The 13,736-nt window shown below is 48.8% G+C and overlaps 1 protein-coding gene and 1 long non-coding RNA gene across 13 annotated transcripts in view; one reads left to right on the top strand and one right to left on the bottom strand.

Annotated features, from left to right (window-relative positions):
* Positions 1-2,323: 2,323 nt before the first annotated feature.
* LOC140898821 (uncharacterized) lies at positions 2,324-9,634 on the bottom strand. Of its 2 annotated transcripts, XR_012155112.1 has the most exons (4): positions 9,259-9,634; positions 6,431-6,581; positions 3,615-3,725; positions 2,324-2,872 (listed from the first exon to the last, which is right to left on the bottom strand). It is a non-coding gene; the product is annotated as an uncharacterized lncRNA (long non-coding RNA). The 2 variants fall into 2 exon arrangements; XR_012155111.1 differs by lacking the exon at positions 2,324-2,872 and having other exon boundaries at positions 3,358-3,725.
* Positions 8,576-13,736, top strand: part of ATXN2 (ataxin 2) — a 71,289-nt gene continuing 66,128 nt past the window's right edge. For 3 of the 11 annotated variants that reach the window (XM_073313276.1, XM_073313274.1, XM_073313275.1), the window contains exon 1: positions 9,102-9,494. In XM_073313276.1, the coding sequence (XP_073169377.1) occupies positions 9,346-9,494 (149 nt within the window). In that variant the 5' untranslated portion in view covers positions 9,102-9,345. Of the gene's footprint in view, positions 8,669-9,096; positions 9,495-13,736 lie in introns of those variants that run through there. The other 8 variants (XM_073313273.1, XM_073313272.1, XM_073313285.1 and 5 more) reach the window with 7 other exon arrangements.

Raw genomic sequence — 13,736 nt, 5'->3', positions numbered from 1 at the left:
CTCTATTTTGTGGACTCCATCAATGCCAGCTCCATTTTGCCTGCTCTGGAGAAGAGAGGGTTGTGCCTGAGAAAAATATCCTTAAGACAAAGTGGATGAGGTAATATCTTTTATTGGACAAACTTCTGTTGGTGAGGGACAACTCAGAGCTCTTCTTCAGGCCTGTAGTGGAGTGGTCACCCTGCTCCAGTCCTGGAAGGGTTAAAAGCAGCCCTGGAGAGGGCTGCAGCTGGGTAAAAGGGATTAAGAACTGCTGGGGAAGCTGACTGAGTAGCTGACCACAGCTGTGGCCAGCTTAATTAGGGCCCAGCTCGCTCTGATAAGAAGGCTGTGGGCTAGAAGCCCAGAAGTCTCACTTTAGCCCTGGAGCGGGAAGGGTTGAGCTACCTGGGAGCAAGGTACCTGAGGTGGAGCAGTGCTGGGGAAGGGCAAAGGGAGCTGGGGAGCTCCAGCCTGCTAAACCCCCAGGCTGCAGGCCTTGGTGAAGGCCCAGAAAGGTACTGGGGCTGTAGAGGGCCAGCCTGGGAATAGGTAGAAGCAGCTGGTCCTACCCCTTGCCAATGATGAGTGCCCATTAGACTGCAGTCTGCCCCAGTGAATGGGGGCTAGATGATGACTGGCAGTAGCCACTGAGGCAAGGTCAGTTTAGAGGGGTTCCTGAGGGAGGGGAGACCCAGATGGGGGTACTGCTGGGGCAGAACCCTGAGGGAAAGGGGCACTGGGAGGGACATGGGGCCAGTGGCAGGCGAGACACCAGCCTGCAGAGGGCGCTCCTTAGGTTGGAGAGCTAATTCCTGGGATGATGAGCAGGAGGTGCTGCACTGGTGTGTCCTCACCTTGCTACAAGGCCCTGTGTAGTTCAAAAGCTTGTCTCTCTCACCAACACAAGTTGGTCCAATAAAGATATTACCTCACCCAACTTGTCTCTCTCATATCCTGGGATTAATGTAGCTGCACCACCACTGCATACAGAAATATCCTTGATGTTTTTCTGAAATTTGACTGCATGGGAGAAGAGCAAGAGGATATCCCCAGAAAATGTAGGGGAAATATTGCATTCTGAACCAGAGAGACTGTCTGAAGGGTAAAAGAAATGGGAACTTGCATATGAGGCAGGGATGAAAGGACTCTTCCCTAGAGAGAAGCTCTGCAGGCGAGAATGGAAAAAGTGCTTGTATGGCATGAGACTGTTGCTCTGTATGTAGAGCAGAGCCTTCCCTTTTGGTCTGAGGACTTTTATTTTAGATTAAGGAAAAGGACAGGAATGAACAAGAGAGAGCATGGTGTGTGTTACTCTGTAACAGGCTGCAGCAGCTGAGAACAAAGTGGCTGCTGAAACCCAGTCATGGAAAACTTTCAGAATGTAAAGCAGTGGAACAAAGAAAACAAGGCACCACAAAGTTCATAGCTATATACACCACCATATCCTTTCTCGTCTCTGCTTCAAACAGCGAGCAGCATGTCAAGGGATGGAATGTGGGAACCTGAAGCATTGGTTGGAAGAAAGGCCAGCAGGAAACCCCCTTCAGAACCAGAGAGGAACAGTAAGCAAGGAAACTTTAATACGGAAACCAGGGGAGCTGTCAGAGAGGAAACTGAGATGAAACCAACAGACCCCGAAAGAGTATCAAAGAAAACCAGATAGCAATCCACATGCTAAGTGAATATCATGTCCTGAATGTCCTCCCCCTGCATTGCTGGTATGAGGGGTCTGACTTATCTGTTTAAATGCAACCTTTTTCTCCATTGAGTGAACTCCTTGTTTCTAAAGCACTAATTTGGTTCTGAGAATGATAAACTGGCTGCATGGATGGAAGAGGGGTATACTGAAGTATCTATGGCCTGGCCGACACTTAAAATTTAGGTTGACGTAGCTATGTCAGTCAGGGGTATGAAAAATACACCCCCCTGAGAGCTGTAACTATGACAACCTAACCCCCAGGATAGAGGCAGCTCTGTCAACAGAAAAATACTTCCATCAACCTAGCTACTGTTGCTCAGGAAGGTAGACTTCCTACACCAACAGAAAAGCTCCTTCTGTCAGTGTAGGCTGCTTCTATATGCTATGGGCTCACACCAGCGTAGCTATGAGCATGAATAGGGTATAGTTCATATAGTGTTGATGTACACTATGTAACTGCTTTTGGAGGTGTAGGATTGCAGTCCTGACTAGGTTAGGAGGCTCTGTGTCATCTACCTTGAGATGCACATGTGCTCTGTAGAAGAGTTTGAGAGCATGATGCCTGTAGAACTATACTGGAGATAAGCTTTGAGGTAATAATTGCTTTACCTACTGCTACCTTCTAGTAGTAATACTTGGGATTTTTTATCTGTAGCTAATCAAAATGCATTTATGAAGAAGGGTTAGTAATAATGGTGAAATGACATGCCAAAGAATGAACAGTAAATTGCTTGGCAGAGGTGGGAGTGGAACAGTCTCCTGATTTGTAGTCCTGTGCCCAATTCAATTCGCACTAAACTTAATGTAAGTTTTTCCACATTTTTTCTAGTGACAATCAGATCAGACTCCTAGTGCTCTCCCTGCTGGACCACGATCCTCCCCTAGAAAACATGCTCTTGTTTAAATGGTCCATTCCTGAGATTAACTTTAATTAAAAAAAAAAAATGGTGGTTGTAGCTGGCAAAATATGCTTGTCACATCTCTGTAGCTTTTGTCCAAGGCCTTATCTACATTAACATTTTTCTTAATCTCCCACTGGTGGCAGCAACAGTTAAAATGCTAGTTTAGACTAACCATCGGCATTTTAGCCTTTGTCACCGACCTCTCCTTTGAGCTGGATGACATCATGGTGGTTTTAAATGCTGGTGGCTGGTCTACATGAGTGGTGGAACTGCACTGATGGTAGTTCAACTGTAAGAAAAAATTATCAAAATGATAGTGTAGACATACCTCCAGAAATGTACGCTGTGGGAGTTAGTAAATCACTTTCGGAATTCCAAGCAATGAGGAGATACTATATGGCAATCGGGTGGGAGGGGGAGGAAAGAGAATGAAGGAGTCAAATATGTAGCAGTGCAGCTGTAGCTGCCTCAGTCCTGGGATATTACAGAGACTAGGTGGGTGAGATCTTTATTGGACCACCTTCTATTGGTGAGAGAGACAAGCTTTCAGGCCTCCCAGCTTTTCTTCAGCTCTTGGAGTACCTCTCCCAGATCTGAAGAGCTCCATGTGGCTGGAAAGTTTTTCTCTCACCAACAGGAGAGAAACTGCTCATCTTTTGACTTACCTGCCAGTTCTAAAACAGAGCTTTGTTTTTGTTCACTGTTGTATAGGTATCTCATTCAGGTTTGGCACGTATCGCGTTCCTTATGTAAAATAAACATTCGCTTCACTGGCTAGTTAAGATGTCTTTCCTGGATGTATTTTTCTCTTCCTTTGACAGCGGGACTTTTTAGGTGCTTGAACAGAGAACTAAAATTTGTGTCTCAAAGTAGGACTATGAATTTGGGAAAGAAGTTACTTAGTCTCTCTTTCTGAATATTTTTATTAAAGATCAACTTCTATTATAATTAGGGATTTAAGCTGTTAGCATTGCTTATATAAAAGGAGAGTGTTACTGTCAGCTGCGTCATCACGGGCATGTGTGCATCACCTTGTTAAATATGGTCCCCTCCTCAATGGTTCCAGCAAGAGAACAATACCAGGTAAAGAATGATCATATGATCAGAGATTGAATTCATGAGAGCCTCAGACCCATCAATTGCTGTAAAATAAGATAAATTATCATAAATAGTTGCATTCTTTGAAAGCTTCTTAACTCCTGATCCTTCCCCTAGCTAAACCTGTACATAAATCAGTCATGCTGAATTGTCTAGTATATAAGGTGCCTGCTGAAGGTATCCAAAGGCAATATAAAACTGGCAGTACAAAGTATTAAAAACCCACCTAAATACAGACAACTGAACTACACAGTTGGACAACACCAGCTGCATCTGGCACAAAGGCAAACCCAATAACCATGAGCAGATCACCCCACCAACAAAAGAGAACACTTCTCAGCTGCTGCAAAGAGAGTGAGGAAAGGGAAAAACAAATCAATGGACGGCCAACAAAAATAAAAGGGATTTGTACTATGCCCTGAAACAGTGGTTCTTAAACTGCATTCTATAGAAAACATCCAGGTGATGTTACAGATGCTGTGTGGCATGTGCCATTTTTTTAATCCAAGTCGAGGTCTGAATTTGGCCATCAGGATTTAGAGACTTTTTTGATTAAACTAATTGGCTGTCTCATCTCTCTTGACGTAAGTCTTTCTTTGGCACACATTCACTTGTGATCAAACTTGCAGATCTCACCACAAAGAGTAGAGGCAAAACTCATAGATCAACAGAGCCAAACTGCAAAGTGACTAGAGAGATTATAGTATGCAAGGGAGAGGAAACAAACCTCACAGAAGAGGGATAGGCAGAACATAAAAAAATCATGTACTCAGCACCAGAAGTTGGCAGAAAGATGTGGGATTGAGAAGCAGTCTCTCTCTCCTATGTGGTTCTCAGTTTTCCTATTACAGGTCCAATGTCTTTAAAGGCAGTCACTGAGGAACTCCAGTAGACATCTGTCAAGGTTCCTCCCCCACTCTGAACTCTAGGGTACAGATGTGGGGACCTGCATGAAAAACCTCCTAAGCTTATCTTTACCAGCTTAGGTCAAAACTTCCCCAAGGTACAAAATATTCCACCCCTTGTCCTTGGACTGGCCGCTACCACCACCAAACTAATACTGGTTACTGGGGAAGAGCTGTTTGGACGCGTCCTTCCCCCCAAAATACTTCCCAAAACCTTGCACCCCACTTCCTGGACAAGGTTTGGTAAAAAGCCTCACCAATTTGCCTAGGTGACTACAGACCCAGACCCTTGGATCTTAAGAACAATGAATAATCCTCCCAACACTTGCACCCCCCCTTTTCTGGGAAATGTTGGATAAAAAGCCTCACCAATTTGCATAGGTGACCACAGACCCAAACCCTTGGATCTGAGAACAATGAAAAAGCATTCAGTTTTTTACAAGAAGACTTTTAATAAAAAATAGAAGTAAATAGAAATAAAGAAATCCCCCCTGTAAAATCAGGATGGTAGATATCTTACAGGGTAATTAGATTAAAAAACATAGAGAACCCCTCTAGGCAAAACCTTAAGTTACAAAAAAGATACACAGACAGAAATAGTTATTCTATTCAGCACAATTCTTTTCTCAGCCATTTAAAGAAATCATAATCTAACACATACCTAGCTAGATTACTTACTAAAAGTTCTAAGACTCCATTCCTGGTCTATCCCCTGCAGAAAGCAGCATACAGACAGACACAGACCCTTTGTTTCTCTCCCTCCTCCCAGCTTTTGAAAGTATCTTGTCTCCTCATTGGTCATTTTGGTCAGGTGCCAGTGAGGTTACCTTTAGCTTCTTAACCCTTTACAGGTGAGAGGAGCTTTCCCCTGGCCAGGAGGGATTTCAAAGGGGTTTACCCTTCCCTTTATATTTATGACAACATCAATCACTTAACACCCAGGTTGCTATACCAGGCATTAACAAGAGACTGTTTTTATACAATACCCAAAATGTAAAAGAAAATTTGTTTAAATATCTGCGTTCATACTAGATCTCTTGGAAGCAGCCTATGGCAATGCATCCCAAGTGCACTCATTCCAGCATCTCTGAACTGCAAGGACTGTCAATCTCATGCATGCCAGATCATGCTACTGACTTTCTTTCTAGCTTTGTTTCTGGATCAGATAAGTGTTTAGTACCTGCATATCAAACTGATAGTATGCTCTTACTTAAAATTTTTCTAGAATTAAAATGTAATATGCAAAAATCTATTGAATAATCAATTGTATGTTGTCAATTTTACTTGCTTTAATTGTATCTGGTCATTTCCTTTACATTCGGGGCACATTGGTACATCACTAGACACAATCCTTTTCAGCTCCAACTAAACTGAAAGATCTAAAATATGCCTTGAAACAAGCTTGAAAGTCTCTTAACTGCTACATTATTTGTATTGTAGTAGCCTGTTGAGGCCCCTGTCATGATTAAAGCACCATATTACTAGGAACTGTATGTATGATGATCTCTTCAGGCAATGCTCTGAAGACCTTAGTCTAATTTAGGTGTTCAGGATACTTGCTTCACTTTATAAAAATATGCAGGTTGCCTTTAAAGAAAATAAAACTTTTTTTTTTAAAATTATTTAAGGCTCAAGATCATCTCTAGCAGCAGGCACCAGGTGCGTTACAGAGTTTTGGCATAAGACTAATTTTGCTGCAAATGTCATCGAAACCTGTGCTGGGGTAACTTTAGCGGTCTCCAACGCTGCATACAGAAGTCTCTTCCACAAACTGCATAAATACTTTATGTTCATGACTTTTAATTCCTGCGGTTATGAAATCACTAGTTTCCCACAAAACTTACTGAAAAGGGGAGAAAAAAGAGAGCTTTAAATTTCTGGCTCCACACGGTGCAAGCATTTCCAATTAAATATAAAGAATTCTTTCTTCTGTGTCCACTTCAGTTGGCATCTACTGTCACTCAGCCAATAATGTCACCACATCATTATTCAGGCCTGTAAGATAAAACAAAACAAGAAACTTAGCAGCCAAAAGTGTACACATGTGGGGGAAATTCTAATTTAAGAAACTTAAATGTTGCTGGGTTTCTTACCATTGTGTTTTACCACCCACAACTCTGCCAAACCTATAGGAAAACTTGATTTACAAGCAAGGTGTATAAATAACGCCTGCCTAGCAGCATTCCTTTTCATTACACTTCCATTCTCTGGGATTCCTAGAGAGTTGCCATGAATAGATTAGCCTCAAGAATTTTGAATAACCATGGTTATAAATCAATTTATTCTCCTGGTTTTGAAATTCCATCTGTTCATGCTAATTATGTACATGACAGACTTTTAGCAGGTCAGTCCAGATTTTATTTTTACATATTAGAATGAATTGGCTGCACTTCCATGCTTCAGGAAATGACAAGTAGAATAAAGTAACCGGTACAAGGAACACCTCAAAGAGATCTAAAGTTAAAATTTATGTTTAAGATTGGCTGATTTTCAATACCATACATTAATAAAATGTCTTGCAACCAGGGTTAGTTGGCATTTCAGCACTTACAGTATGTCCTGCCTTCTACCAATTATGGCAATCCAACATTAACTGTATAAAGTTTTTTTTGAATGTCTTAAACTGCATTTAAAAAAAATTAAGAATCTTAAGTACTGAAGGAGTTGGCAAAATGTGATAACCCAGTGGGATCCATTTCAGCTTTGTTTAAATACAAAGCTAATGCTGTAATCAGTTACTGATGTTATGTGGTAAATCTACATTTAAAGGACCACTGATTCCTCAAAATTTGAAACTACTTGTTTAGAAGTTTGCATATATCATTTGAGTTTGGTTTTTTGTTTGGTAGCTGGGGCAATTTGGTTAAGCGGACTGAAATTAAGAAACTCAGTGTAGCCTTGGATAAGTCTTTTAAAAGGTGAAATGCAAAGGCAAAAGAACGATTTGTTCCTTTACTACTTTTCTGACTGCAGATGGGCTTGAGCTTTTTTCAAATGTCTTTTATATAAATATTAGATCTTTATTTCTTTCTCTGGTGGAGGCTCTGAAGAGTGATGTCATACACAACTGTAATCTGAGCTGCCTCACTTCCTCCTCCAGGTGAAGGAAACAGTTTCCTAAAATCCAGAGAGATGAGGGAATGTTACAGCTCCAGGGTCAGCTGCATGCCTATGTGCTCCAGCAAAGAGGGAAGCAAAGATTTTTAAATGTTACCTGAGGTCAATTCTGTAGCTAGAACTAGTAAAAGCCTTAACCTCCATCTCCGTTTTCTTTGCGTAAAACAGGTATACTGTATTTATCTTCCTCACAGGAGTTTTAAGAATGTTTGCAAAAGTGATTTGAAGATGTAAGGTTTCAGAGTAACAGCCGTGTTAGTCTGTATTCGCAAAAAGAAAAGGAGTACTTGTGGCACCTTAGAGACTAACCAATTTATTTGAGCATAAGCTTTCGTGAGCTACAGCTCACTTCATCAGATGCACCATCAGATGCACCCGATGAAGTGAGCTGTAGCTCACGAAAGCTTATGCTCAAATAAATTGGTTAGTCTCTAAGGTGCCACAAGTCCTCCTTTTCTTTTTGAAGATGTAAGGCACAATATAATTAACCACTAATTCCCATAATTGTTTTATCTATTAGCAGTCCTCTAAAATGTGTGAATTTATGGGAGGAGGGGCATACAGTGTTCATAAACTTGAAATAACACACAGTGCATTACAAACCTCCAGGTCTGGGCCCATTTTTTTTTTTTTTTTAAACCATCTAATGCCCTAATCCTGCAATCAGGCGCCTGCTCTGCCTCCGGGAAGTCTGCCAGGGCCCAGGAGTGCAGAAGTCTCTGCTAGCGGACCCTATTGCAGGGCTGGGCCCGCAACAGCCCCAACCCCAGCAGGTAACCGGAGCGGGAGCAGACAGCCGTGGAGCAGCCGGAGGTAAGGCGGCACAGGGGAGCGTCTGTGGTCCCAGCCTCGCCCCAGGGGGCTCCACTGAGCCCTCAGCTGCCCGGCAGCGGGGTCCGCGGCTGCTGCAGGGAGGGCGGCCGGGGGCCCGGCGCCCCGCCGCGGACGGAGGGGGGCACGGTAAGGTAGGTGCCCGCGCAGCTGCCTCCACTCCCCTGCCCCGGCGCTGCTGGAGGGCGGGCCGAGGGAGCAGCGGCGGGGAGCGCCTGGGCCGGGCTCTGAGGGGCGGGCTGGGGGCCGCCCACACCCCGGCAGGGAACGAGCCAGCGCGGCGTGGAGGAGGAGGAGGAGGAGGAGGAGGAGGGGGGGGGGGGGGGGACGGGAAGACGGAGCGTCGCCCCGCCGGCGTTGGTGCCCCCCCGCCGGTGTCCCTGGGCCCGTCCCCGGCCGCCTCACGTGTCCCGGCCGGCGCTCGCTCCCCGGCCGCCCCTTCACCTGCCGCTTCCCCGCTCAGACCCTTCCGACTTCCCGTAAAGAGTCCGGCCGCGGGGAGGCTCCCGGCGGCGGGGCGGAGCGGAGCCGGGCTCCCGAACGCCCCCGGCCGGGTCCCCCGGGCCGCGGGGCTGGGCGCGGCCGCCCGGCGGGGCGCTGTCAGGCGGCGGGCAGGGCTGGGCGGGCAGGTACGCAGCGCGCCTCCCCTCCCCCCGCCGGATCCCTCCGCGCCCCGCTGCCCGCGCGCTCGCGCTCCCCCTCCCTCCCTCCCGGCCCGGCTCACACTGTTTGGGAGCAACCGGCCGAGACAGCGGCGGCTCCGGAGCGGCGAGCGAGCGAGCGCAGCAGGCCCCGGCCCGGCCCCTTCGACATGTCCCTCAAGCAGCAGCAGCAGGCGGCCCAGGCCGCCGGCAACAACCGCAAACCCCCCGGTGGCGGCGGCGGCGGCAGCGGCGGCCCCGGCATCCCGGCAGCAGCGGGGGGAGGCGGCGGCGGCGGCGGGCGGCAGAATATGGGCAGGTGGGTCTGGGGCGCGGGCCTGGGCGGGGGGAGAGCGGGCCGCAGAGCAGCGCTTCCGCGCGGGCCTTCGGCGGCCCCCGGCCTGGAAGGGAGGGTGGGGGCGCGACAGAGGACGCGGCGCGGGCCGGGCGCTGATTCCCTTTCCCTGCTAGGCCGCGGCGAGGCGGCGGAGCGGGGGCGATTGGGTGGGTGGGTCTAGTCCGCCGGAGATGCCGGGCAGGGGGAAGGGGCCCCCGGCCCGGGGGGGGGCTGGGCCTGGCATCGTGGGGAGGGGGAAGGGGCCCCCGGCCCGGGGGGGGGCTGGGCCTGGCATCGTGGGGAGGGTGAAGGGCACCTGGCCCTGGGGGGGGGGCTGGGCCTGGCATCGCCGGGGGGAGGGGGGTGAAGGGGCCCCCGGCCCTGGAGGCGGGGGCTGGGCCTGGCATCGCCGGGGGGAGGAGGGTGAAGGGGCACCTGGCCCTGGGGGGGGGGGCTGGGCCTGGCATCGCCGGGGGGAGGGGGGTGAAGGGGCCCCTGGCCCTGGAGGCGGGGGCTGGGCCTGGCATCGCCGGGGGGAGGGGGGTGAAGGGGCCCCTGGCCCTGGGGGGGGCTGGGCCTGGCATCGCCGGGGGGAGGGGGGTGAAGGGGCCCCCGGCCCTGGAGAGGGGGAGGAGCTGGCCTGGGCCTGGCATCGCGGGGAGGGGGCTGAAGGGGCCCCCGGGCCTGGAGGCGGGGGCTGAAGGGGCCCCCGGGCCTGGAGGCGGGGGCTGGGCCTGGCATCGCCGGGGGGAGGGGGGTGAAGGGGCCCCTGGCCCTGGGGGGGGGCTGGGCCTGGCATCGCCGGGGGGAGGGGGGTGAAGGGGCTCCTGGCCCTGGGGGGGGCTGGGCCTGGCATCGCCGGGGGGAGGGGGGTGAAGGGGCCCCCGGCCCTGGGGGGGGAGGAGCTGGCCTGGGCCTGGCATCGCCGGGGGGAAGGGGGGTGAAGGGGCCCCTGGCCCTGGAGGCGGGGGCTGGGCCTGGCATCGCCGGGGGGAGGAGGGTGAAGGGGCCCCCGGCCCTGGAGGCGGGGGCTGGGCCTGGCATCGCCGGGGGGAGGGGGGTGAAGGGGCCCCTGGCCCTGGAGGCGGGGGCTGGGCCTGGCATCGCCGGGGGGAGGAGGGTGAAGGGGCCCCCGGCCCTGGAGGCGGGGGCTGGGCCTGGCATCGCCGGGGGGAGGGGGGTGAAGGGGCCCCCGGCCCTGGAGGCGGGGGCTGGGCCTGGCATCGCCGGGGGGAGGGGGGTGAAGGGGCCCCCGGCCCTGGAGAGGGGGAGGAGCTGGCCTGGGCCTGGCATCGCGGGGAGGGGGGTGAAGGGGCCCCCGGGCCTGGAGGCGGGGGGAGGGCAGCGGCGCGGCCGGGGAGGGGCAGCCCACTCGGGGGCTGGTGGCTCCGCAGTGGAGCAGGCGCTGCTAGGCCTCTGTTTCCCGGGCCGAGGCTGCAGCAAAGCCAAGGCCGGCTCGCGAAGGGCGCTCGTGCCGCCGAGGGGGCCGGCTCCCGTCGTGCGGCCTAAGGCCGGAAGGTGCCGGCTGAGGGGCTCGCTCGGCCGGCCGGCCGGCCGGCGGGCGGGTCCCGCTTGCGGGAGGAGGGGACTAAACCCCACCTGCGAGGGTGGGGGAAGGAGGGCCGGGCCCGGCCCAGCGAGTGGGCGCCCTGCCCGCAGCCAGGCCGGCGCGCCTGCTGCCGGTACAGAGGTGACCATTTTATTTTCGAAATAGGCGTTGTATGGAGACCCGCGTAGTGAGTCTGCTCCAGCCCGGCGGCTCGCACTGCAGTAGGCGGCTCGTCCCCGCCGGGCCGCCTGCTAGGGGCCCTGCTTAAAGTGTCCGAGTCTGCAAATGCCGGTGAAGGTGATTCACGTTAACCCCTGCAGAGGAGACGAGGTTTTTAAGCACACTTGCTCATGGAGTGAAATGCCATCCAAGTCCGTAATGTGAAGACGTTTTTCACTGGTGGGAGGTGTCGGGTGTTCTCATCGCCCACTGTTGGTACTGAGACTCCCCCTGCAGTAAGCTCCCTACTTCTGACCCTGTATCTGAGCTGCTATCCTTTGCTTGATGATTGGTATGATTCTCAGGGCAAAGATATGCTCCCAATTCTTCATCTTTCAAAAGGGTTCCACTGTTTAGTTGTGCTTGCCTCTGTCACCTCCCCCTCCCCATCATGCAGACTTTCTGGTATCTCCTGACACCTTGAGAGATCAGGCATAATGTTTCCCTTTTGGAGTTCCTGGTCTCAGGGCACTTGGTATTTGTTTTCCCTCTTCCATTATGCTCTAGTTTGGCAGTTCTACTCTTACTCAGTTCTGTGTGCTAGCAGTAAAACAAAATATATTAGACAACTGTTGTGGGACACATCTGAAAGCAGGATTTTACTTCATTACCAGTCAATAAAACAAAGTGGGGGAAAAGATCTAGGGTGAAAAGAACAATGCAAACTAAAAATGTATTGACACTTTGAGCAGTTTGCTGAAGTGATTTCTTGCATTCAACATTCCTCTCTTAAAATTTTAGTGGGGACGTGAACCCTTTTGTGAGTGTGTGCAAAAGAAAAGGTGTCAGCTCATGTTTTCTGCCCAAATTCCAATGAAAGCAATTACATTCTTCTTACCTATGTTACCGTTTTGGTTTCAAGTGGATAAATTGTTACAGGGATAGTTAACTTGACATTCAGTTTATGTAACCTGTACAGCACTTTGAGAGCTTTCTAGATGAAGGATCCTGTAAAATTGAGACTTTCTCTCACTGGAAGTCTTGCCAAGGTGCTGAATGAAGCACCTTTAAAACACTCCCACTGGTAACTTAGAGAAAAATCTTAATTTTGGATTATCAGTGTTATTAAAATTTACCTCATGCTGCAAATTTGTATGTATGCTCTGTTTCAGAGTAACAGCCATGTTAGTCTGTATCTGTAAAAAGAAAAGGAGTACTTGTGACACCTTAGAGACTAACAAATTTATTTGAGCATAAGCTTTCGTGATGAATCTGATGAAATGAGCTGTTGCTCAAATAAATTTGTTAATCTCTAAGGTGCCACAAGTACTCCTTTTCTTTTTATGTATGTCCTGTTTGTGTGCAGAGTTTAAAAAACAGTTTGTTTTTTAAAAATGTGTTTTACAATCTTTGTGCCTTGGTATTAAACTTTGTAATGAAAAATTAAATTGTTTCTTGCTTGTGCTAAGCTGGTTTCTTAACACTTTTATTACTTATAACTCCATAATGTTTACATGCATAATACATTCTTGAGATGCACATGCTGTTGCTTTGCATGGGTAGTCAGATTTTTAGGAGTTGAAATTTGGCCATAAAGCTCATTTGCGCTATCGGAGGCAAAATGTTTATAATGGTAGAAATTAGTAAGGACAAGCACCTGCTTCTCTTTTGACAGTGGGGTGGAATGCTTCCTTGCGTTGCTTAATTCACTAGATTTGCTTTCAGAATGATTGCTTAACTACCCTTATATAAGAAAAAGATTTGTGTGTGTTTTGGGTGGGGGATTAGCAGCCTCTCAGTAAGAATATTTAGAAAACAAAACCTCTCAAAAAGAAGCAGATGTGTCTCTTACAAACTGGCAAATGTGTTAAATGCCATACTTATTTATGGTCTGTATGTGGAATATGGCATATATGGACATAACATGCTGTTGGTATCCTCTGTCCAACCGCTGAAAAAACTATTACAAAAAATACAGACACTGTATACAGACCTGACAAGCTACAGCATGCTAGTCAAACATTCTCAAATTATATTTTGATGTTTGGTTCAGTTTTATCCAATTATAAATTTAGTTATTCTGCATCTCTCCTGTAATCGTAAACAGTTGCATCAGTCTCATCAGGAGGCACCATCCAAAGGAAAATTGTATTATTACGAGGAAATATCAATATTTTTGTCCTCAGGCAACGTTATTTAAAACAATCTTTTAAATCAGGGTCTACTTTGAGTAGTTGAGTTACAATTGTAGAAAACTATTTTTCTGTACTTTAGCATCTTGATCAATTGCCCAACTGTGCTGAACATTCAGTTTTAAAGGGATGTAAGTTAAAAGTATTTTAAAAATTCCTTGCTTATAAACAGATTAAAGCTGAAATGATTGAAAACTCCCTTTTTCACTATTAATGCTAATTGTTCTCTATCAGATTTCCTTTTAGGCGATGAAGAAGGTTAGTCATTTTCACTTTTCAGTAGTCTCATCAAAAAGCCTACACCAAGAGCAGGAGGAAGAATGG

The sequence above is a fragment of the Lepidochelys kempii genome, chromosome 15 (genome assembly GCF_965140265.1).
Source record: "Lepidochelys kempii isolate rLepKem1 chromosome 15, rLepKem1.hap2, whole genome shotgun sequence".
NCBI lineage: Eukaryota > Metazoa > Chordata > Testudines > Cheloniidae > Lepidochelys > Lepidochelys kempii.
Note: the sequence above shows the minus strand (reverse complement) of the source record. Positions and strands in the feature narration are given on the sequence as shown.